The sequence below is a fragment of the Ranitomeya imitator genome, chromosome 1 (assembly GCF_032444005.1).
Source record: "Ranitomeya imitator isolate aRanImi1 chromosome 1, aRanImi1.pri, whole genome shotgun sequence".
Classification (NCBI taxonomy): domain Eukaryota; kingdom Metazoa; phylum Chordata; class Amphibia; order Anura; family Dendrobatidae; genus Ranitomeya; species Ranitomeya imitator.
Window position 1 is genome coordinate 854,285,779 of NC_091282.1, and position 25,405 is coordinate 854,311,183.

At 41.9% G+C, this 25,405-nt stretch overlaps 1 protein-coding gene across 4 annotated transcripts in view; it reads right to left on the reverse strand.

Moving 5' to 3' along the window:
• Positions 1–6,715: 6,715 nt before the first annotated feature.
• Positions 6,716–25,405, reverse strand: part of ARHGEF18 (Rho/Rac guanine nucleotide exchange factor 18) — a 91,118-nt gene continuing 72,428 nt past the window's right edge. For 2 of the 4 annotated variants that reach the window (XM_069741713.1, XM_069741736.1), the window contains 10 exons: positions 22,918–23,009; positions 22,640–22,828; positions 18,404–18,538; positions 15,256–15,341; positions 14,978–15,022; positions 13,750–13,797; positions 11,705–12,160; positions 10,769–11,093; positions 9,706–9,828; positions 6,716–9,028 (listed from right to left, as the gene is read on the reverse strand). In XM_069741713.1, the coding sequence (XP_069597814.1) occupies positions 8,874–9,028; positions 9,706–9,828; positions 10,769–11,093; positions 11,705–12,160; positions 13,750–13,797; positions 14,978–15,022; positions 15,256–15,341; positions 18,404–18,538; positions 22,640–22,828; positions 22,918–23,009 (1,654 nt within the window). In that variant the 3' untranslated portion in view covers positions 6,716–8,873. The remainder of the gene's footprint in view (positions 9,029–9,705; positions 9,829–10,768; positions 11,094–11,704; positions 12,161–13,749; positions 13,798–14,977; positions 15,023–15,255; positions 15,342–18,403; positions 18,539–22,639; positions 22,829–22,917; positions 23,010–25,405) is intronic. The other 2 variants (XM_069741729.1, XM_069741723.1) reach the window with 2 other exon arrangements.

Consider the following 25,405-nt stretch of genomic DNA (forward strand, 5'->3'; position numbering starts at 1 on the left):
GAGATCATAAGAAGCGCCCTCTGCTGGTTGTCCTCATATGAACTCGAGCCTGGGAGCTTTCTAGGAAAATTCCCACGATCTAGGAACAGCCAGCAGAGGGCGCCTCACCGCAAATGCAGGTAAATATAGGTCAATGACCTACTTTACCTACATTCTCCAGGGTTTTGCAGACATGAGCAAAGTTGCATTAGCAAAGCTCGTGTCTGCAAAATATTTTAACCCCTTCAGATGGATTTACATCGTTGGACGTTACAGATCTGCGGAAGGTAAGGATATTGTTGGTTTATTATGTTTTTTTGTTACAGAACGAGGGTCTTCAGTGATTGGATTGGGCGTTCAATAAAATATTACAACAACCTTTGTTTTTATTTCATTAAAATAATTTTTAATAATGTGTGTGTATTTTTTTTAACCCTTTACTAGTATTGGATTAATAATGGATAGGTGTCATAATTGATGCCTCTCCATTATTAATTTGGCTTAATGTCACCTTACAATAGCAAGGTGGCATTAACCCTTCATTACCCCATATCCCACCGCTACACGGGAATGGGAAGAATGGGAATGGGAGTGGCCAAGTGCCAGAATAGGCGCATCTTCCAGATGTGCCTTTTCTGGGGTGGCTGGGGGCAGGTGTTTTTAGCCAAGGGGGGGGGGGGGCAATAACCATGGACCCTCTCCAGGCTATTAATACCTGCCCTCAGTCACTGGCTTTACTACTCTGGCGGAGAAAATTGTGCGGGAGCCCACGCCAATTTTTTCTGCCATTTAACCCCTTAATTTACTAGCTAGAACGGCCAAATTTTGCATAGACACACCACTAACATTAATAGTGTGGAATATGCAAAAAAAATGGTGATATGAGATGGTTTACTGTGTGTAAACCATGTCTCATATCATGTTGGGTTTTAGGAAGGAGAAAGCAAAAGCCGGTAATTGAATTACCGGCTTTAAAGCTGTCTAGCGCTGGAAGAAATATTTATATATATATATATATATATATATATATATATATATATATATATATATATGTGTCTCACTGACATATATATATATATATATATATACATATTCTATGTGTACACATTTATTCTACCTATTCTACTGGAAGCTGTCAGTGTGATTTTACTGTACACCGCAATGAATTGCCGGCTTTTCTCGCTAACACCGCTGCGTATTTCTCGCAAGTCACACTGCTGGTCTGTGTGTGATCCGTATTTTTGTGGCTTCCATAGACTTTCATTGACGTTTTATTTGCGCAATACAGTGACAAACGCAGCATGCTGCGATTTTCTACGGCCGTAGAAAGCCGTATAATACTGATCAGTTTAATATGGCAGATAGGAGGAGGGGCATAGAGAATAATTGTGCCGTTTGTTTTGCGAGTTTTACGGATGTAGTTTCTGCGCTCTTACGTCCGTAAAACTCGCAAGTGTGAAGCCGGCCTTAGTCTCCATGGGAGCCCAGAAGCTGCGATCATACAATTGTTTGCACTACATAGCGCAGGGCTGCAGCCCTGCTCTATGTAGCAGAAATGCTCGTTTGCTATGAGCGCCGACCACTGGGCGGAGCTTATAGCTATCCGGCTATGACAACCACAGAGGTCTTCTGCAGACCTCGGGTTGTCATGTCAACCCATCAGCGATCAGCGGTCATGTGACACGGGCGCCGATGGGCAAAGTTAATGACGAGCTTCCTGCGCGTCCATGTTAAATGCCGCTGTTAGTTTGACAGCAGCATTTAACATGTTAACAGCCATGGGTAGATCGTGATTCCACGTGCGGCTGTTAGGAGCATATGGCAGCTGATCAAATCAGCTGTCAAGTGCCGGAAAAGGTGAGGGCTAATCGCCGATGCCCTCAGCAAACAGGGGAAGGCATTTAATGTCGGATGTATCTGTCATTGGATGTTAAGGAGTTAAGGGAATAAGAATTAAAAGTTTGAAAATTGCAAAAATTTTGCCAAATTTTCATAAATAAATGCAAGTGGGGTCCATTGAAGCGTTCCAGAGTTATTACCACAAAGTGACACTGGTCAGAATTGTAAAACTTGGCTTGGTCAAGAAAATGCACACAGGCTTGGGGGGTAAAGGTGTTAATTGTCAGCAATGCAAACAGCAGAGGATTGAAACTAAACCCATTGAAATCAACAGTTTATTTGTCAAACATATGGTAATTACAATTTTTTATAGCTTGCAGTGTGTCTCTTTCACATATACACATCAATTCATTCACAGCAGCTTAGCTATATACTGCGGAAGTATTATTTGTTCATTGGACACACAACATAAACATGTGCGGCATTACATTATCATTTCCAGAAAACAAAAAATATATAATGCACATATATATTTACACAATTTACATCCATACACCAGATTTTTTTTTAAATGAAAGATACATTTTCCAGCACCTACAGTGCTTTGCCTTTTCCATCATGGTCCAAGTGATCATAAAATGAATGAAGGGGTCACAGAATTCATGATAAGGGTGGAGAAACAAGGCAAGAACTAAAAAAAAAAAAAATCAAATAATGTTTTATGACCGGTTATACTTTGCTTAACTGAGCTAAGGATCAGATGCTTGCTCTATTAGTTATTTGTACAATTAAAGATGGTCTTTATAATGAAGCAGCTTTAAAGACAGACATTTTTTCAAAAATAATCAGATAAAAAAAAATGTGTTCATTTATCGTCTGGTTTGTCCATTGAATGGTGAAGCTTGATCCAGATACATTGTAGTTACCCAGCCGTAGTGAAACTAAACCTACTTCATCATCTAATCCTAGAAACATGACCATTAAATCACGTTCCAATGTATTGTGTTCTTGATGCCCTTTTCCCAGCCAAATTACAAAATACAAATAACACTACCGTACACCAGTCATTGCTGACAAAACAGAGCAATGTCCGGGTAATATGCAAGATTATATACAGTGGGGAAAATAAGTATTTGACACTAACAATTTTGCAAGTTTTCCCACCTAAAAAGAATGGGGAGGTCTGTAATTTTTTTCGTAGGTACACTGCAACAGTGAAAGACAGAATCTAAAAAAATCCAGAAAATCACATTGTATGATTTTTTTTAAAATAATTAGCATTTTATTGCATGAAATATGCATTTGATATAATAGAAAAACAGAACTTAATATTTGGTAGAGAAACCTTTTTTCTGCAGTTGCAGAGGTCAGACGTTTCCTGTAGTTTTAGACCAAGTTTGCACACACTGCAGCAGGGATTTTGGCCCACTCCTTCATACAGATCTTTCAGGTTTCGGGACTGTCGCTGGGCAACATGGAGTTTCATCTCCCTCCAAAGATTTTCTATTGTGTTCAGGTCTGGAGACTGGCTAGGCCACTTCAGGACCTTGAAATTCTTCTTACGGAGCCACTCCTTAGTTGCCCTGGCTGTGTTTCAGGTCATTGTCATGCTGGAAGACCCAGCCACGACCTATCTTCATTGCACTTACTGAGGAAAGGAGGTTGTTGGCCGAATTTTCGAGATACAGGACCCCATCGATCCTCACTTCGATACGGTGCAGTCATCTTGTCCCCTTTGCAGAAAAGCACCCCCAAAGTATGATGCTTCCCCCACCATGCTTGACAGGTTTGGACAGTGTTTTTAGAATTATACTCCTTCCTTCAAACAAGGCCAGTGGAGTTGATATCTAAAAGTTCTATTTTGGTCTCATTTGACCTTCTCACATGCCTCCTCTGGATCATTGGCAAAATTCAAATGGGCCTTTACATGTGCTAGCATTGAGCAGGGGGACCTTGCATGCCCTGCAGGATATTAAACCACAACAGCGTATTACTAATGGTAATATTGAAGACTGTGTTCACATCTCTGAGGTCAATGACCACGTCATTCCGTGTAGTTCTGGGCTGATTCCTGACTTTTATAGAAATCATCCTTACCCCACGAAGCGAGACAATGAATGGAGCCCCAGACCGAGGTAGATTGACAGTCATCTTGTTTCTTCCATTTTCTAATAATTGTGCCAACAGTTGGTGCCTTCTCACCAAGCTGCATGCCTGTAGCCCATCCCAGTCTTGTGCAGGTCTACAATTTTCACCATGGTGTCCTCAGACAGCTCTTTGGTCTTGGCCATGGTGTAGAGGTTGGAGTGTGATTGATTGTGTGGACAGGTGTATTTAATACAGGTAACAAGTTCAAACAGGTGCAATTAATACAGGTAATGAGTGCAGAGTAGGAGGGCTTCTTTAAAAAAAAACAGGTCTGTGAGAGCAGAATTCTTGCTGGTTGGTAAGTGAGCAAATACTTATTTCATGCAATAAAATGCAAATTAATTATGTAAAAAATCAAACAAGGTGATTTTCTGTTTTTTTATTTGTATATTTTTAGATTCTGTCTCTTAAAGTTGAAGTGTACCTACAATAAATATTACAGGCCTCTCCATTCTTTGTAGATGGGAAAACTTGCAAAATCAGCAGTGTATCAAGTACTTCTTTTCCCCACTGTTTACTCTCCTCAACATTGAAATTACAACACCAAGAAGAAAACATTGTGAAATTATAAAAATCATAGGATGTTAAGGATGTGCAAATTATGAAAAATGGAAAGAAAAATTTCAAGGAATTTAGATTTATTCATATGTAGTTAGTATGAGCGCTAAGTGCAGAGAAGCCTCCACTTACAGGTCTTGGCATGTTGTTGCGGTTATTAATAGCTGTCTGAGAAATTTTCTGCCACGCTGAATGCATTTGGGCATGCAAATCAGCAAGATCCCCTGCTGGCAGCTACCTTTGTAATTGCTGTCCAATGAAGTTCCAGTTGTGCTTGATGGGAAACCAGTCTTGAGATGCAGCAGGCCATGGAAGTGCATATATGACACACAAATTGCTCACAGTAGTATGAGTAACATAGGGCTTAGTGTTGTTGCGTTGAAAAAACAGCTCCTGGGACACCAACATTCTCGCGGAAAGATCTCTTATTGACATTGCCCACACAGCCTCCAGATCAATCTCTGGCTAACACTGTGCCTGTGTCTTCATTACAGGTACACCAGCAGCTAGGCAGTATATTGATTTGTTGGAGAACTAGTAGTATGGCCATATCTCCATAGTCTCCTAGTAGCCTTTTTTTTTTTTTTAAACATAACATGGGCCGCATGTTGCTCATGCTACCATGAGAAATCGAACTTGGCCTAAACATGGTACCATGGCCTGCAGCATCTATGGACTTGTCTCCCATGTACTACGTCATTGATCAGCAATTACAAACAAAAGCTGCCAGCAGTGGATCTTGATTATTTGCATGTCAGAACATTCCTCACACAAGCACATGTAATGTAAGTCCTACATTCCTGCACATGGTACTCATACTTGATACCTAGCAAAATTGAGATGTTTTGAAAATGTTGTCTCCATTTTTTCAGCATTTCCATATCATGATGAGGTCTGGATATAGTAAAATCATGTGATCATACTAAATTCACTAACTTTTATTACAGTCACTCCAGGCAAAGCTGCAACAATAGACAACCCCCATGGTCGGTTTCTTGAAAAAGAAAAAATACAGACAACTGACCGTAAACACTGGCAGATTAAACTCTAACTAAGGCCAGGATCATAAGAGTAATTTTCAAGGTCCGTATTACAAATGCCCAGTCTGGCAGCGGGTCTCCTGACAAACTCACAGCCTTATATTTGTCTTTGAGGCTATACGTTTGAGTTTGGAGACCCCAGGTCAGTCCAGATTTTGGGGTTAATGGCGTGTCTCCCTTTCCTAACATTTTATAAGGTCTTATTGAGATCGCCATGATTTTTCTGGTGTGTAAAAAATACAGACCATTGTTCATCAGTGTTTGAAAAGAAACAGAAGAAGTAAGGCACTCTGTCAATGGTTAGGTGTACGGACAGGGTCTCAATCCAATATTATAAAAAGGATTCCAGCACTCAATGTTGATGCAATTTATTGGATTAAGCAAACAAATTGCGTATAAGCAAGGTTTGATGTTTCGGTCTAATAGACCTTCATCAGATATACACAAAAGGTATATTCATTTTGGTTAATTTAATCGCATTCACAGTGAAATTCTATGACATAACATGTTGCTGGTTGCTCACAACGTTCATACCTAAAGTCAGGAAATGCTGTCCTGCTGCTGTTGGACTTTCTGTGGGCGAGGCCGACATGTCAAACCTTGCTTATACACAATTTGTTTGTTTAATCTAATAATTTATAATGAAATAAGAGTGCAGAATTCCTTTTTAGAATATGTCATCACTGTTTGGTCAGTGTGCTAGTTTTTACCATCACTGTTTCAAACCGCGGGCGGAATGAATCAGAGCCTGGCTGTGCGATTGCAGACAGGTAGAATATTCTCTGAAACACTCCAAAGTTTCAGAGAAAATTTCATTTAAAGATCCAGTTGGGGACCATAGCCAGAGACCAGAGTAGTCTGGCTTCATCCATAGCATTGCTGTTGATGACTAGAGTTCAGCGAATATGTTTGGGTCCTTATTAGGCAAGCTGTAGCGTTTGCCAAATAAGCTGCAGAGGGAACCCGACCTCCAAGATCACTCCGGCCGATCAGCGCCGCAGCTGCATGTGTCGCGGCTGTGTGACAGTCATAGCATATGCATGGAGAGCTTGTTTGTTGGGCTCTCCATGCATGTGTTGTGTCAGTCACACAGCCGCCACACATGCAGCTGCGGCGCCGATCAGCTGATCGGCCAAAGCGATCTTGGAAGTCGGGTTCCCTCTGCAGCTTATTCGGCAAACGCTACAGCTTGCCAAATAAGAAGAGACCCAAACATATTCGCTCAACTCTATTGATGACTGACAAGTCTCTCTCTATGCGCATGCAAGGGAGAAACCTGTCAATCATTTGCAGCAGCATTGTGATAAGCTGGTGAGGTCAAAACCAAACTAGTCTCATCTCTGGCTATGATCCCTGGCCGAATCTTCAAAGTTTGAATGGGCGACTTTGATCCATCAATTGGATCAAAATCAGATGCGTCTCGGAGATTATTAGTGGGAAGTTCAGTCTGCAAAAAACTCGGACTGTAAACTATTATAAGGTTATATCAGATAAAAAACAAGTATAAAACATGCAAATGAACAACGGAAGCCTGACTGATGCCTAAAAAATAGAAATATAAAGAGGCAGGAATGAATATTGGAAAGAGCGACTTTGGACATGAATGGAACAGGCTGCCACGAGAGGTGGTGAGTTCTCCTTCAATGGAAGTCTTCAAACAGAGGCTGGACAGACATCTGTCTGGGATGATTTAGTGAAACCTGCTTTGAGCAGGGGGTTGGACCAGATGACCCAGGAGGTCCCTTCCAACTCTACCATTCTATGATTCTATGGGCGCACATGCTTTTTACAAGACTTTTTGACACCAGGTGAAGACCAATGAATGGAACACGTTGCACTGTATTTTTGAAGCTACATGTTGTGCTAAAAGTGCATGATGTGAACAATTGAGCCTACACAATGCACTACAGTCCATACATTTATGGGCACTGGAATACGTACAATATGGAGGGCCAGCCTCTCATATAGGAAGAGAAGACATTTTGAAAATTTCTTAGAACCTGACAGGTATCATTCAATATGTTTTAGGGACAGTACACAATTTTCTTAACCTTACACACACACTATAACATGTATTAATGCAATGACATTTTCAATGGAAGTTACTATAAGGTATAAAGAGTACATTAAAATCAAGGTGAGAAGAAATGTGAGACAATGCTCCTGAGAAGAGTAATAACGTCAAATGTTCTGAATATTTTCCCTTTTAAAATAAAGAAATTAATTGGTACAAAGAGTGTAATAAAACAGGATGAAAAAATATATCAAATAAAATTAAATACACGATCACATATCTCTTATCTTCACGATTCACTTGTTTGTGGTCATATAAAAATACAAGGGCCTACTGATTTTGACATCAATACAATCTGTGCTATGTAATTCTTAAAAGTGCTAGTAGACCAGTAAGGTAAAACTATACATATTTAAAGAACACTGATTATAAACAATAATGGCACTATTCTTATTTCAGCGAGTCCAGATTATGTAGAATATAGTACTGAGCTAACAAGCAGGAGATAACTGGCAGTGGTACGCTATTCTCTACCATGAGAAAATAAAGACTGGGACAAGAAATGGGTTAAAAAAACAAACAAAAAAAATTGGGAAATTTGCGCACATGCTCAATGGTCTCCATGTGGTATTATCACACATATCACTGACAGTTTCTATCTCTCACCAGTGGCAAAATATGTTTCTAATATTGTTAGTTGGTCTGGATTGGTGCAGCATCCTTTAGGTTTTTAGAAATAGAAACAACGTCTGGTCGCTGGAATCAGAAGAACCTTTGCAGAAAATCATCTCAAGAGGCAGTCAATAAATAAGGGTAAACATGAGTTACCATTTAATGTGCAAGCATGTTTTCCTCATTGTGGACGGTGGTCAGTGATGCCCATCATGGCCTTTTGAAATAGGTTTTAAAGTGAAAATAAAAATAGGCAATCGTTTTTTTAGCTAATTGTTCAGCAGTCCTGTCCAGCAGGCGATGCTTCAGTACAACACAGATGCAGACGGGGTCACTAGATCATAACTCTATGACGTTGCTCTGACAAAAAAACATCCACCGTTCAGAATCGGTAACATCTGGTCAGTAGTCTACAAGCTAAAATAAGTTAATATTGCATTTCAATTGGTGAATGCGTTTCTTTGGACTGTCACAAACGTCACCATTGTAAAAAATGCTCGACGCTTTCAAGACTATGTCAATATACCTTACAAGGCCTTAGTGGTACAGGCTGAAATCCAAAAAAGTTATTAAGTCCAGCGTCAAAGGAACTGCGGTAAAACTTTAATGCTTTGATAGGAAGACTAGAAAAATATAACATCTTCCTTGTTTGTGTCTTCATCAGCGGGAGGTGCTGGGGGAAGCATGGGGGAGGGTGGTACGAGGTGGCCACTGCTTTGGCGGTAAAGGCTTGAAGGATGGCTTTGTATTTCACTGCTATAGTCTTGTCCGGAAAGATCTAAGTAGAATGGGCAGATGGAGAACAACCATGAAAATATGTACAATCATTTAAATCCCTACATAAGTGATGAAATATCCTACATGCTACAACCTTGCAGTTTGCACTTCGGTCATCTGCCCTACATGACTCCGGTCTCCATTTTCCCTAGTAAGGGTCTTGTCTTGGACAATACCATCTTTTCATATAATAGACACAATGGGTCTGACACATATAAATGGCATCATCAAATTTCAGCTTTTATTTTTCCACAGGAGGTCTACACTTTCAGGATGCCTAGAATCTGCTGCAATAATAATTGGGATTTGCAATATTTTGTATTTATCTTGTCAGCACACTCATAACGGCACTCTAGTTGCATTGGGTTGTGCAATAGAGGAATTTCAGGGTTAAAACAGTGAAAAGGTGGATGCTGGGAAATTAATCAGGCAAGGGCTCATTATTTAGGGTAAGGAGGCTAAAGCTCCAAGTCCTTGCTTGGTAAAGAAGGTGAGTGATGAAAGAGTTAAGGACTACTTTGCAGGCTAATTGTATAAGGTGTCCATGCATTGGCACCAGACAGAGCTACTGTGACCTTGCGCCATTTCTGCTTCCAGATGTAGGAATACTATGCTGTATACTGTTCAGAAAGAAGCTGTTCAAAATATTTGACCCAAGCTCGAGCCCTATCTGCTTACCTTGCTGGAAGAACGTTATCTGATTGCTCACTAGGCTTGGACTGGCAGCTCTTCGGATCTTCATAACACTGTCATCCTTCTCAGAGAGCTTGGACGGAAATAGTGGCCTGTGACCTATGGATACTGTTACAGACAATACCATTTACATGAAACTGTGTGTGATGAAAGGTTAGAAATGTTTTTAACCAAACCACAAGCCTAATGATGTGTTAGAACCATGCTTGCACTGCTGTTTTCTTCTGCCTGCTCCTTTTGCTGTTTTATCCTTTGCATCTCCATTTTTTTTTTACCGTAAAACCAATGCAATAGGTGGTCCACAAACGGGTAATGTGACCACCATGTGAATGTGACATACGCCCTGATTGGACTCCACTATGCATCTGTCCCTCTATAAAGACTGTATGATGGGAGTCCGGGGACCTGCCCTGAGGACCACACTGAGCCCATCCACCCTGTTCTTACAGGACTGTGACAGTGGTGCGGGGTAGAGTTTTCTCCATGAACCAAAGGTTGCTTCTGCTAAAAAGAAAACTAGACAAGCGTGTAGCTGGTGGCAACTGGATTGAAATATTGTCAGATTTTGGGTACTCTGGAAAATATTTAGTATGCACAACGCATTTTGACCAATTAAGTACGTTTTTCACTTTTTTAATCCGATTTCGAATATCTAATATGCTTTTAATTGAAGCCAGGGTCATGATCAATTTCATAACAATCGTATAATGTGTGAAAATGTGAAAAAACTAAGTACACCCTAGAAATGATAGGCTCTCTTGAAATTTGAATTTGCTTGTTTCAACTAATTTTGCCAAAATGCTTGCTATTGAAGCCATACCCCACTTATTGTGCGCTCACGTTAGCGGAGCTGCGCACTTCTCATGGCATATCAATCGGTGGGGGTATCAAGACCGGGAATCTCTACCAGTCTGCAGGCAATTCAAGCGCATGGACAATCACTAAGAAAGTTTAGTTACTCTATAAACAAATAATCACAATATAATTTTGCCACGCCATTATTCACTGGAGGTTGCAGTTGCTTAGTTTTAAGATGTTTTCCACTGACCTGAACTGTCAGTCCGATGAGATTTTCCTCTACTAGACTTGTCCCTCCCACTTTTCGTCAATGTGGCCAGCTTGGTAGGTATCTGCTGCTTTGTGAGTAATGTGGGCTTCTGGATCTGGTTAGTGGCACTTAACAAATGAATAGGCACTTCATTTTTCAATGCAGGTCTAGCTTCCATGGAGGTACTGTCTCGACGTGTGACTTCAGGCCTCTCCAGGTAGTCAGCAGCTGATACCGAGGCAGTGCTTTTGGCGGTAGGTTTCATACTGGCTCCTTCTAAGTTCTGCATTCCTTCTCCATTAAAACTTGCAGAATGTGTTAAACCCTGAATAAATAAAACACTGCTAATGTCACTTTAAATGCTGTTTTTTCTTTAACTTAACTTTCAGTGACATTACAGACGACTCATAAAAATAATGGCTCCCGTTTGGACTGCATACACTAACTATGCACTATGTTAGGCCACCGATTGCTCTATATCTTATATTAACCAAATTTCTAACATACATTTACTGAGCGTGCTTGGGAAACAGTCTTTTCTCATTTTGCCTTCTTAAGCAGAAGTACAGTGGTCAGCATAAATGAGTACACCCCTTATAAAAAGTAAGATTGTATTCAATAGCTCACTGAACAGGAGAACAATTTCAAACATTTTGGCAAGACCGTTTCATAGTTGCATGGTATCTTATAGAAAATGTCAACACTGAAAGGAAACTACTGGTTCTCTCACAAAATTATCTATTGGGGTGTACTCGTTTATGATGAGAACTGTATGTCCATCAGGACCAAACAGGTATACAAGTAGTCTGACAAGTAATAGGGCTGGAGAAACGCTGAGGCTTTTCCTGCAGCTGGGTGCAGGAAACGTACCTAGAAAGCAAACTGTTGGAATTGCTGTAATAAAAAGAACAGATGCATAATATAGAGTATACAAACCAATGTGACCTGCACCAGTTCTGGAGTAAATGATCCAACGGGCTTCTTTATCTTTTTCAGCTGCTCCAGACGCTCTCGGTCCTTCTCCACTGCCTTTTGAGCCTCGCGCAACCTTTCCAAGTCATGCTGATAGGCTTCTCTCTGTGCCTCTAGTTCTATCCGTTCCTGCTTCATCTTCTCCTTTTCAATCCGTGAAGTTTCCTCTCTTTGCCGGAGCGTCATCTCAGTAGCTTCCATGTCCTTCTGTTGCCTTTTCTTTTCACGCTCCCACCGCTGTCTTTCTTGTTTAAGTTGGTCTTGTAGCTTCTGCACATTAGCAAACTCTTCCCTCTGTTTTTCAAAGTTCCGCTGCTTCTCCTGCTCAAGCAACCAATTGCCCCTGGATGATTGCTGTCGCGATTGCTTTTCATATTCTCTCTGTGCCTCTATGTAGCTGTCCTGCTGTGCTATCAAGGCCTGAGAATTAACAGAACACAGTTACAAGTTAGGCTCAGGTTAGACAAGCACATGAACTGTCCATGTGCAAAACAGAACAATTAGAACGCGGGTCAATGGAAGTGAATGGACTAGTTCATGAACCGGTCTGTCTGGTTTTCTAGAAGAGGCTCACTAGTAGAGATGAGCCAATTTGCTCGGGTTCCCTCTTATTTGGCAAGCTATAGCGCTTCACGAATAAGCTGCAGAGGAATCCCGGCTTCCTGGATCGCGCTGGTCGATCAGCTCCGCAGCTGCAAGTGTCGCGGCTGTGTCAGTCACAACACATGCATGGAGAACCCAACAAACAGGCTCTCCGTGCGTGTCGTGACTGTGACACATGCAGCTGCGGCACCGTACAGCTGATCAGCCGCCACGATCCAGGAAGCCGGGATTCCTCTGCAGCAAATGCGCTCATTTCTACTCACTAGCAGAACTCAATGGGGGCATTAAAGCCATACTGACGCTACGTGTGGAAGCCAGTCCCAAAAACAAATATGTTGATGTAATACAGATTTAAAACAATAAAAATAAATCACTATATGGATGAAAAGTTTGTAAAAAAAAAAAAAAAAAAAACTTCAAATGATCGTCAAAGGCGAAACTGTCATAAAGCTATTATAGGGTCTATCTTCCTTAAAATGCATTTTAAATTAGCTATACAGTAATATACAGGACTTCGACCCTATGAAAAACATGCTAGCACTGTGCCCATTACACGTACAGTGCTTTAGAATAACTTAATGGTCATCCAAATGAGGGGTGCACTGTTAAGCCCCTTCATTTTGCATATTGGGGGGCTTCCCAAATTTCCAATTGACAGCGTTAATTTCCCAAAGCAAATGCTGCCTAAAGTCGACAACCATATATGTGCACTGACACCGCTTGTTCTTGGCTGTGTGTTCTCCTCCTTGGCTCCTCTCTGCCGATTCTGCTCACTACACTGATAGACCGGTTAGCAGAGAGGAGCCATGGAGAAGAATGCATCTGATGCAACTTTGACTTCAGGTAGCACTTGGTAAGGTAGCGAGCGCCGTCAGGCAGAAGTAGGGGAAGCCACCAACATGCAAAATGAGGGGGTGTAATGGACTATTGAGCTCTTGGTCATGCAAAGGGTGCACCAAAGCCCCTCATTTGCATATGAATTAAAAGTTATTATCTCAGGTACTGTACCATACTAGGCTAGTTTGTGAGCGCAAAAGACCACCAGATGTGCAAGGCCAGATAAGAGGTGTTGTGATGAACGAGCTCGGAGGTTCGTTCATCACAACATGTGATGAACAGATGGGGGCTAAATCCCCTGTATCACAGGAGAGCTAGCTAAAAATGAGGGGGGCAGACTCCGCTTAAAAACACATTGTTAAATCTCAACTAGAATCTGTATGTAGCCATTTTACCCAACAAATGTATTGTTTGTCTATGCTTTCCCTTCAATAGATACAGCTTGTAAGGGGATGGATTCAGAAATTATATTGAAAGATCCCTGAAATGTCCCTCCCAGATACGGAAGCAGAATATGCAAACAAACTGTTGCACATTGGAACTTTTTTTTCTTATTTAACGTAACTCACCTGTAGGCTGTAAAGCATTTGTATCAGCGTTGTCACCTTCAAAATTATCTGGAAAAACAAATAATAATGGTTACTAATCAAGAATAAAAAAGCCAATCTTTTAGAAGAGTGTCCTACTACTTGCCAGCCTTATGACTGACTGCTAAGTGCCAAGTCACATTTGGTGGAATTACAACAAGCTACAGTAGCGTGCAAAATAATAGCAGGGTGTTCAAAAACATGAGTTAATCACAAAATCTTTATAGTAGTTTTTATTTCCAGCATTGGGAACATTGCACATTGTTTTGTACTTCAAAACATGGAGAAATGTATATCGTTTTTAAGTACTTTGCAAAAAATAAAAAATGAGCATTGGGTTGTTCTAAAACATAGCAGTGTCTGGATTTGTCTTTACAAACTCACAATATGTACTTTTTTGTGGATTTAGCATTCCTGTGAATCACTAACCTAATGTTTAGTTGCACACCCACTTTTTTTAGCCCCTAACTTTAGGGGGCCTGCAGGCAGGAGACGCTCGTACAACCCGATCACATCGCATTGTTCCGAGGGTCTCAGGGAAGCACGCAGGGAGCCCCCTCCCGGCGCGATGCTTCCCTATGCCGCTGGAATGCTGCAATCAGGTTTGATCGCAGTGTTTCGGGGGTTAATGTGCTGGGAGCGGTCTGTAATAATCAGCTGACACCTGGCGGCAATCGGCTGCGCTCACCCCGTGAGCACGTATGACGTACTTATTAAGTCCCAGGTCACCTCGACGGGATAGTACGTCATATGGGATTAAGGGGTTAATAGACAAAAGTGGCGATGTTTCGGCTCAGGGATGTGAGCCTGTTTGAAGCCTTGAAAAAGGCTCACATCCTTGAGCCGAAATGTCACCACTTTGGTCTATTAAATGGCAATTTTTTCACCTTTAACTGGTTTGCTGCCTCCATTTTTTATCTTCTATATTGATGTTTGGTGGTTGCCTTGGAGGCATGGCGCCCAGGTACGCTGTCTGCCTGTTGCTGCTTTTTTGCTCTTTTTTCTATAGCATCAGTAAGATTATAATTTTGGTAATCAATGGCAGACATACTGTACAAAGAGAAATCTAACCCAATCTCATATCAACACTTCATTCCCCTTATTTTTCCTCTATGTTCAATTCACAGTGTTATAACTAGCTAGCTACTATGAGATATCTGCCGTAGATAAGAAGTGTGGCATATATTTTTGGTCAAGGACAAAAGGTTACCTCTGATTCTGGAGCATTGTCATTTTCTAATATGGGCACATCTGTCTATGAAAGGAAAATATACAACATGTTAAACCTTGAACTTGTTTAGTCTTCCTTGGGCATATACAGTAACTCTGTAAAACGCAAAATATAGCAAAGAAACAAACAACACCATTTTAAAATAGTTAAAACCCATTACCAAGTGGTACACAAACTAATTGTATACGATTTCAATAAAAACCAAAACACAGATGGTTATACGTTTACCTCATAATGCAAAAGGTTAGAAGTATTACCTCATTGAACAAAAAGTCTTGAATTGGAGTCTCTGAACTGGTAGATGTGGTGCGTCGGTCCTTGACTCGCTGCTTAAAACTGCCCGCTGCAAACCAAAACACAACAAGGCTCTAATTTAGATATCACCACACCAACACCCAAGTTATGGAAAACAGGCGGAATTTCCCCAAGTAAAAAGAATGTAGCATTAGAACATTATATATATTGCTTACGGTGATTGAAATCTAAGATATAAGTACAGTAGCTATACAGATCGCATATTAAAAGGGGCACTTTGGGGAGATAAAGTAATCAGACATAACTTCAAAAACCATAAAGGCTATCATCTATGATAGCGCTTCCATAACTCACAGCATATGCTATTCCGGACTAATCATTGCAGCTCCTGAGTGCGCACTCTCCCGTCTGGGGGTGAGGCTTACTTATGGCTCCTATTGCTAACCAGCCCACTTGTTTCCTTCCATGGACTCATAGATCAGGGGTGCATGGCTTTCTCCCTTGCTAATTATGCAAGCCAGGCCCCTGAGCAAGCCTGATGTGTAATGTTATTTATTCCTTTGTGATCTATCTTCTTACCCTTCCTGTAATCTATGCCTGCCTCTTCCCAGCTTGTATGTTACAGTCCCCACTTCCCTGAAAGCGCCTTCACATGAGCAAAGGCAGAGCACTGAATGACAAGTCCGTGAATAATACAGTGTCACTGCTTGTTCTGCGCTGCCTGCATCTTCCTTCCCAGCTTGTGTGCTGTCACGACTCCTGTTCTCCCCTCTTCTCTTTCGCAACTTACAGTATATACTCGAGTATAAGCCGACCCGAGTATAAGCCGACCCCCCTAATTTTGCCACAAAAAAACTGGGAAAACTTAATGACTTGAGTATAAGCCTAGGGTGGGAAATGCAGCAGCTACCGGTAAATGTCAAAAGTAAAAATAGATACCAATAAAAGTAAAATTAATTGAGACATCAGTAGGTTAAGGGTATGTGCACACGATGCAGATTTAGTGCAGAACTGCAGCAGATTTTTCTGCAGCAGAAACGCGTCTTCTGCACTGACGTTCAGGCAGAGGGCGCGCACTAACCACGTCATCGCGCCCTCTGTCCTGAGCGTCACTGCAGAAGACACAGAAGACGGAGCAGTGTCAGAACAGGGAGCAGGTGAATATCGCGCAGCGCTCCCCTCCCCATTATACTCACCTGCTCCTGGCGCTGTGCAGTCCCTGCTTCCCCGGCGCTGCTTCTTCCTGTACTGAGCGGTCACCGTTACCGCTCATTACAGTAATGAATATGTGGCTCCACCTCTACGGGAGGTGGAGCCGCATATTCATTTCTGTAATGAGCGGGACCATGTGACCGCTCAGTACAGGAAGAAGCTGGGGCGCCGGGCAGCCAGGGACCTGCAGGGACCGCGCCAGGAGCAGGTGAGTATAATTAGACAGCCCCCGCTCCCCCTCACCTGCCGACCCCTGGGTATGACTCGAGTATAAGCCGAGAGGGGGACATTCAGCCCAAAAAAATGGGCTGAAAATCTCCGCTTATACTCGAGTATACACGGTAACTGTTACAATTCATGGCTTCCTCCCCTTACCGGCTCCTCCTCACAAGTCAAAGACTGTGAAGACACTTAACAAAACAAAGAGCAAACCACACTCCTCTGATCTGTGACTGCATGAAAGGGAGCATTATCATGGGGCTTGCTTACATTAAAAGCCAAAATCAAGCTTCCCCATATGATCTGTGACTTAGCGTCTTAGAAGGGAGGGTCCCTCAGAACCTGCATCTCCATCACAGTGTGTAGTTCTGAATACAACATACTGTGATTATTGCAAAGAGAAAGACGACGTAGTCTCCAGCGTGGAAGTTATTGTAATTAAATGTCATCTTTATTCAGGACATTATTAAAAAAAAATAGTACTAAACTTGTACATGAGAGAAATGGGGTTCCTGCTAATCAACCGACGCGTTTCGACCTTTCAGGTCTTAATCATGGGGACGCCATGATTAAGACCTGAAAGCTCGAAACTGGTCGGTGGATCGTCAGGGACCCCATTCCTCTCATGTACAAGTTTAGTACTATTTTTTAATAATGTCCTGAATAAAGATGACATTTAATTGCAAATATGATTGCTAATATCTCCACAACCGAGGCGAAATGGAAAACAAACAAATTAAGCTTTATTCTGTTCTGCAGCTAGAATTACTAATTTTTGTGTCCAGTTCAACATGAGAAATTTGGTGAAAGGTCCGCTTTATTAGTAACCAAACAAGCACTTCATGGCTGTAATCTGAGAATATACACATATTTAAAAAGAAATATATCCCAAAGCTTTATTGTAGTGGAAATTTACTAGCAAAATTAAAGAAAAAATATTTCTTGCAACTTTTTTAACACATTTCCAAAAATACTAAAAAACATACAAGAAAACATTTTCAAGTAAAGGTTTAAAAAAAACAACACTAGGAAAAAAAAATATTGGAAAACTTACGTTTGTACCAAAAGACTTTAAAAAGTGATTCCCGTTAAAACACGAAATGTCTGATCACTTAGGGGTTGATTACTCCATGCAGTGGACCATGACTGAGGGATCTTTATTTTACATGTTAAACAGTATCTATAACCAGGTTCTTGATATATAATCGGAGCGCAGAATGGTACAGGGGCAGAGACACTAATTCCAGCAATGTGTCACTTACTGGGCTGCCTGTTGCAGTTTTGATAAAAAATCACTGTTTTATATGCTGCAGATCTAGCAGTTCCCTGAATGCTGAGCCCTGTATAACAGTGCCCACACCAGTAATTGGTAGCTTTCTGTGTACACTCTATTGGCGGAAAGCTGATAATCAGTGGCGGAGGCAGGATTACTCACAGCAGGAAGACTACATGGCACGGGACAACTAGTTCTCTAATGATAATCTCCTGCTAATAAAACACTTATTGATTATAGTTTCAAAACAAACAAAGCAGCCCAGTAAGTGATAAATTCCTGGAATGAGGGTCTCAGCCCCTACATCATGCGGCTCACAGATTAAATAACGAAACCTACTGACAGATTCCCTTTAACCCACTGCTTTACAGATAAACTGAGCCAAATAATCTTTAAGTCGAGCTAAACATTTTCCATCTTCATTGGTAATGAAGAAATATTCTTACTTTTGTTTATATGTCCACAGTTGCTGTCATAGCCCCCAAAAGTCTCAGATCTTCTAGGCAGAGTGGGAACCGGAGAGCTGGGATCGTCACATGGGGTGGAGAACCGGGACAGCAGCATGGCTTCAATTTTTTCAGCTACAAAAATGAATACAAAGGTGAAGAAGCACAGAAGAAAGGTGTTATCTTTTTGTTCTAGGTTTATGAGGTTTGTCAAGTGAACAGTTATGGGGGTTGTCCACTACTTGGACAACCTCTTCTCATTTCCCAAGCCAAAATTTGTTACTGTTCCGCCTTCAGACGTACAAGTAACCAAGGGAAGGTGGACGGCCAGCCACAGCGATCACTTTCTCTTGATTACGTAAATGTTCGAAAGGAGGGAAGACAGATGCAAGCGATGATTGGGTGCAGGGCTCACTTGACTTATCCTCACGTGAGCCCCGGTAGAGCAAGTGCCGACACCACTAGAACGTGTCGGCATGGGAGGGGAGTATAGGTGTTTTAATTTTAAAGGGGCCAAACATGTGACGTGAGAAGGGGTTAACCAAGTAGTGGGCAACCGCTTTAACAGCTCATCCTTAACCACTTATTGAACCAGTAATTTGTAGTTTTTTCCTCCCCTGTTTTTCAAAATATATTAAAAGAAAAAAAAAAATAAGAAAAAATATTTCAGTTCGCCATAACTTTAGGACGGCCAGTTTTGGAGAAAAGAGTTGGCAGTTTTAATTAATTTTACCGAGCAATGTACAAGACAAAAGGAGAAAAAAAGCCATGTGTAGTGAAATGTCAGAACAAAAAGTTATTGGCCTGGGTTATGTTTATGCTGCATTTATTGTGCAGTAAAAATGATCCCGCAGCATGATTCTCCAGGGCAAGACGATTACAGCAGTTGCCAACCTGTCCAAATGTTTTATTATTCTAGTGGTGAAAATAAAATTATGGAATAAAAAAACAAAAAAAATAAGTTGTGGGGTACATATTAAACTATGATCAGTTTCTATTGCATTTTTCTGAAAACGGCAATTCTGGTATTCCGATTTTCATGATTCTTTTGGACACTGATAAATATATTTATTTTTTGTATTCCTTTATTTTTCAAGCTGCAAAAAGTGGGTGATTTAATCTTTTAGATATTTTTGATCTTATTTTATTATTCCAATTTTGACTTTTCGCTCACCCTATAGCACTCTTGAACCTGTGATTGTTTGATCGTTTATACTATGTTCTGCAATACCACAGTATTCCAGTGCATATAGTGAAATTGTGGCTCTCCCATGAAGCGCAACCCGCGGTGGAGCTTGACGGGAGGGCCTGGATGGTGGTCACGGGGCCTTCAACAGCGGCATTGGCGTTATCAGAGACTGATCGAATACAAATAATTAATCAGCAGCGATCGGAGTAAGCGGCAGAAGTAAGACAGCAGTCATCTGCATGGTATGAAGCAAATCAAGAATTCAAATTGGGGGAAAAAGCAGCAGATTGAAGACCATCAGTATTACTCAGTGTCAAATGATGCAAGAGGTTATAAAAGCACATTGGCCCATTTTACTTGTGGATTGTATGCTGAAACAAGATTTACCGTCGTAACCATCTATTACCGCTTGACGCTGCCGCAACTTGCGCGATCATCTAGTCAGAAGCTATCCAAGTAACATTCCAACACTTATAGGGACACACTAACTTGTAGGATGGTCTTAGATACTCTTTCCTGTGACTTCTATGCGCTTTTTTGCACCTCACCCTATTTTCATCCTATAATATTTCAAAGCACTCCATACCTACTAGTAAGCTTTTGGCTACCTTGTTATTTTGCACTCACCTCCAGTCAATATAGCTATAACTGCCAAGTGTTCCGTTCCTCTGCTGAAGAACACTTAAGCAGCTCTCTGCACCGTATTTGTATGGGTGCAATGGTTTTTCATTTATATTTATCCCTGCATGTCCACATGCACTTTATCTTATATTTCATGTATGGGGGCCCGTGTGCATAATTGTTGATGTTTACAGTCTATATTATTCATATGCACCTTTGGTATGTACCAACAGATTGACCCCATCCTAGGAAATCTTAGATGATACTGTAATCTGACCTTATAGGGAAACTGTCACCCCCAAAATCGAAGATGAGCTAAGCCCACCGGTATCAGGGGCTTATCTACAGCATTCTGTAATGCTGTAGATAAGCCCCCGATGTATCCTGAAAGATAAGAAAAAGAGGTTAGATTATACTGACCCAGGGGCGGTCCCGGTCCGATGGGCGTCATGGTCCGGGGCCTCCCATCTTCTTACGATGACGTCCTCTTCTTGTCTTCACGCTGCGGCTCCGGCGTACTTTGTCTGCCCTGTTGAGGACAGAGCAAAGTACTGCAGTGTGCAGGCGCTGGGGCCTCTCTGACCTTTTCCGGCGCCTGCGCACTGCAGTACTTTGCTCTGCCCTCAACAGGACAGACGAAGTACGCCTCCGCCGGAGCCGCAGCGTAAAGACAAGAAGAGGACGTCATCGTAAGAAGATGGGAGGCCCCAGACCGCGATGCCCAATGGACCAGAACAGAACCGGGACCGCCCCCTGGGTGAGTATAATATAACCTGCTTTTCTCATCTTTCAGAATGCTTTAGATAAGCCCCTGATGCCGGTGGGCTTAGCTCATCTTCGATTTTGGGGGTGACAGGTTCCCTTTAAGTAATCGCTGTGATTGATTCTGTACTATATACTCTGAAAGCCATCTAGTCTTTGCCTTGCAGTATTTGCTGGTGCGCATGCGCCCTGATGTCCAGTTACTTGGCGCCCCTGGCGGCATCTCAACCATCGGCACGTTGGTTGCATGATGTCACTGTGGCCAACCCCACCCCCCCTCCAATGATGATGCCCTTACTGACGCTGACCGTAGTCTGATGTCAGTGCTTCGTACTCCAATCATCGGCAGTCTTTCATTATCTTTTTTACAGACCGCTATATGCAATTTGATTGGACTATCCACAATACTTAAGGGGCTCAATCTTTCCATGATGCTACACCCCTAGAAAAAGGCCCGCATGCTGAAGCACACTTAGGGGAATGGGCGCTATCGCTTGGCTTAGGTATAGTAATCTTCCCTCAGTTTATAGCTTAGTTGCACACGGTCTACTCTACCCTCACTATTATGCATGCTCTGCACAGTTTACTACTTGTGAAGGAAAGATGCATTGTGCATATAATTATCATGTATTGCTAGCGTCAGTTTGTAAGGTGGAAACCGGCTGTATTCAGTCCAGGCTATATTGCTTATTGTACACTTTGCCGTTGTGAGGTGCCTCCTTTTGGCTTCTTGCCATGCATCACCAGTCCATCCTTTTAATTTTTATCCTGTATTTAAATCAAATTTGCATTTCAATGTAGTTCTGTGTGCGCAATTTTTTAATAGACTCCGATACCACAGTAATGCAGTACATATAGTTAAATTGTGGTTCTCGCATGAAGCGCAACCTGTGGCTGGGCCAAGATGGCGGTTACAGTGGCCTTCAGGAGGGACATTGGCATTATTGAAATGCTGCTGTCAGAGACTGATATCATTCCAGTAATTAATCAGCAGTAATCGGAGTAAGCTTCTGATGAAACAGTTACAGGCAGATGCGGTAACACAGCCGGCATTTGCATGGTATGAAGCAGGTCGTTAAAGAATTAAAAATTGGGAGAAAAGGGCGCTTATGTAGACTGCGAACCATAACGAAAAAACAATGCTGTTGAATCCCAAAAAGTATAGGACAGCTCTACGTGATGGCTACATTCTGCATATATACCTGCAATTGTGACACTCGCAGGGTCACACCATTGAAGTTCTGCTGTGACACTACAAGAGCTGCCCACAGCAATTAAATCTCAGATCAAAAGTCCACAATCCACAGTAGAGGACTGTCGGAGGAACCCTAGTTGAGTTGATTGTTCAGGCATCAGCCATCTCTCCTATACACAGGGGCGGTGACTTTGCTGAACGCTCCTGAATATTTTATGAAAGAGCCATCACCAGACATATCTTAGCCCACCTTATCTCAGGGAGACAATATGATTTGAAGTACAAAATCGTATATGCCAGATTAATATCCCCCCAACAATAAATCGTCTAGGGCTTTTATGTACTCAAACTATCAGCCAAACTCGTCCAATGTATATAAGGGAACTTCATTCCGAGATCTGATTGGTTTTAACAAATCAGTGGACAACTTGTATATAGTGGATTATAGGTGTAATATTTTCCATCTTACCTTCAGCTATGGCAGAAAGGAGCAGCTGTTCTCCTTTTGCATTCTCTTCGTTGTCAGATCCAACAAGAAATCGAACCCTGGACCCTTGTGAAGAGTCGTCAAAACCATACATCTCAGCCATTTCCATACAAATCTGCAGTTTTTCACTGAGACTTTGTATGATTATTGTGTCCTTCATGATTAGGCGATCTGCAAGCAAAGCAAACAAATGTTTCATATGGATTATTTAATCTGGTAATCCAAATTATTAGAAACCAACTACTAAATAATTATAATACCTTGAAGATCCTTTCTCCTAGCAGCACGCTCCGACACTTGTTTTCGCTCTTCATCGGCTTCATTAAGAAAACCTGTCTCTTCATCTGGACAACTGTATGAAACATAAAACTCTGTGAGACTATCTAACATATAACAAAAATATCTATCATCTAAGTGTATCACCTTTGTAGGATACCATGACGACAGGCTGAGGTTTTAAAAGGAATCTGTCAGTAGGATCAGCCCACCTGGACATTCAGGTCACAGGAAGCTAAATAAAATGAAATCTTGATATCTGCGATCCGATGTCTTATTCCAGAGAAATACACATTCTTCTGAAATATAAATAAGCTGTTCAGGGATATGGGCCGGACACAGATCTGCATGAGAATCTGCCTCCAGAGCTTATATTAAATGAAACGGAGAGTGACCAGTGTGAGACATGTAATGACTGACAGTCTGCTCTCTTAATCTACATATCTGACAATGGTAACGTGCTGTTTCATTTAAAATACTCTCTGGAGGCAGTTTGTTGCCCGGCCCATAGATATTAACATCTCATTTTCATATAAGAAAAAAAATTGATATCTCTGGCGTAAAACATCACATCACAAATATCAATGTGTCATTTATTTGACTTCCTGTGACCTGAATGCCCATATAAACTGCTTAGGAGGGATGATCCGATTGACAGATGCTGTTTAAAAGCAACCCGTTAGTCAATTCATGCTGCCCTAAGAGTGGGCATCCTGAATCAGATCCTGGTTGCATGATTGCAGCCAAGTGCAACACAGAGAAAACACAGACTGCAGATCCACCCCTGGCCAGGGACCATAGAGAGAAAAGACTAGTTTGGAGAACTCCTCGGCCTCCTCCTTTGCCTGACAGGTCTTATCCATGTGTATACATAGGAAGGCAAGACCTGTATATCACCTGGAGCGATACGGGGTGGAGCTGGCTGGGGATGCTGGCAAACTAATCTCGTCTCTCCCTATGGCAAAGGATATTTAAAAAGTAACCGACGTATTGTTTACTTCACTAATCAATATAATCAATAGTACTCATGAAAATAAGCATCTTTGTAAGGCCTCTTTCACACATCCGTTTTTTAGAATCAGTCACAAAAAGTCGCTTTTAGAAAAAAACGAATCCAGCAAATGTTTCTGCTGGATCCGTTTTTTTCCCATAGTCTTGTATTAGCGACGGATTGTAACGGATGGCCTTACGTTTCATCCATCGTAAAGTCGTTGTCAGTCGGCAGGAGACAACGGATCTAGGAACGTTTTTTGTGTACGTCGAAAAGTCGGACAGTGGGGGATCCTGCGCCGTCCGTTGTTGTCTATAATGGAAGCCTAAGGGCGCAGGATCCATCGCTGTCCGTCAGAAGATGGAATCCAATGACGGATTCCGGTTTTTTGAAACAGAGCATGCCCAGAAGAATTCCTATTCCTTTAATTTAACCCATTTTTCCATTCAGGGAGAAAACTCTCTTATTCTCTCTGTACACTGTTACAGGGCGGTATTCGGTATATTATTAATGTCAGGCTTGACTATCAATAACCAATACTGGGCTAATACCGCACACCTTAACTTTCTCTGGCTCCTTTGTAATGTACTATATGAACGGCAATATTTATTACACACAAGTCTATAGTCATTATACCAAATTAACACACTAACACTGTATACAATAATAGCAATAACACACAATGCTAATATACACGTAAACCCACAATTACCTAATTGTATTTCTCCCCCATATTACGTAATCAAAATTCATACACAATAAAAACAGCCCACCCGCCTATTACTCAATATCCCTATCAAAGAGTTAATAACTACGGCTGGTACAAGGGGTTAAAAGTAGTGATACTTAGCAACTTAGCCCGGTTCTGGTGTGCTGCTTGGGAGCGATGAGGATGCCTACTGAAGGGCACACAGAGATAAGGGGCGGCGGTATGGAGCACAGGGGACAGGGCTGAGGGCAGTGGGGCTGAGAGCCAGACGGGGAGTATAGTGCCGGAGTAGAGCAGAGGCGAGCCGAAAGTAGGGCTCAGGATACGGAGTGCTGGTGTGGAGCAGAGACAGGACAGTAGAGGTCAGTGTGGGTGGGGAGCAGGGTTGACAGAGGAGCCACGGCCGTTGCACACAGAAAGGCTTCGGGCTGATGATAACACATGGTACTTGAGTAGATGGGGACAGAGGTGGATGTGATGATGGGAGCAGGAAGAGGGAAAGAAGAGAGAGCTCTGCCGCTGTCGGATATTTAAATCCGGCGGGTCCCTCTCCTGTTTGGCCACGCCCTCTGCCTGCATATGTGCAACCAGGGCGCGAGTGCCGGTAAGGTGAATATCACCCTAGCACCATCCTGGGTGTCAGGTCCGAGCATTCCTACATAAACAGTTTCCTGGAAAGTGGATTGGTTGTCGTGGGCCAGTTGAACGGCCACCAAGGTCTCCCGATCTGACCCCCTTAGACTTTTATCTTTGGGGTCATCTAAAGGCAATT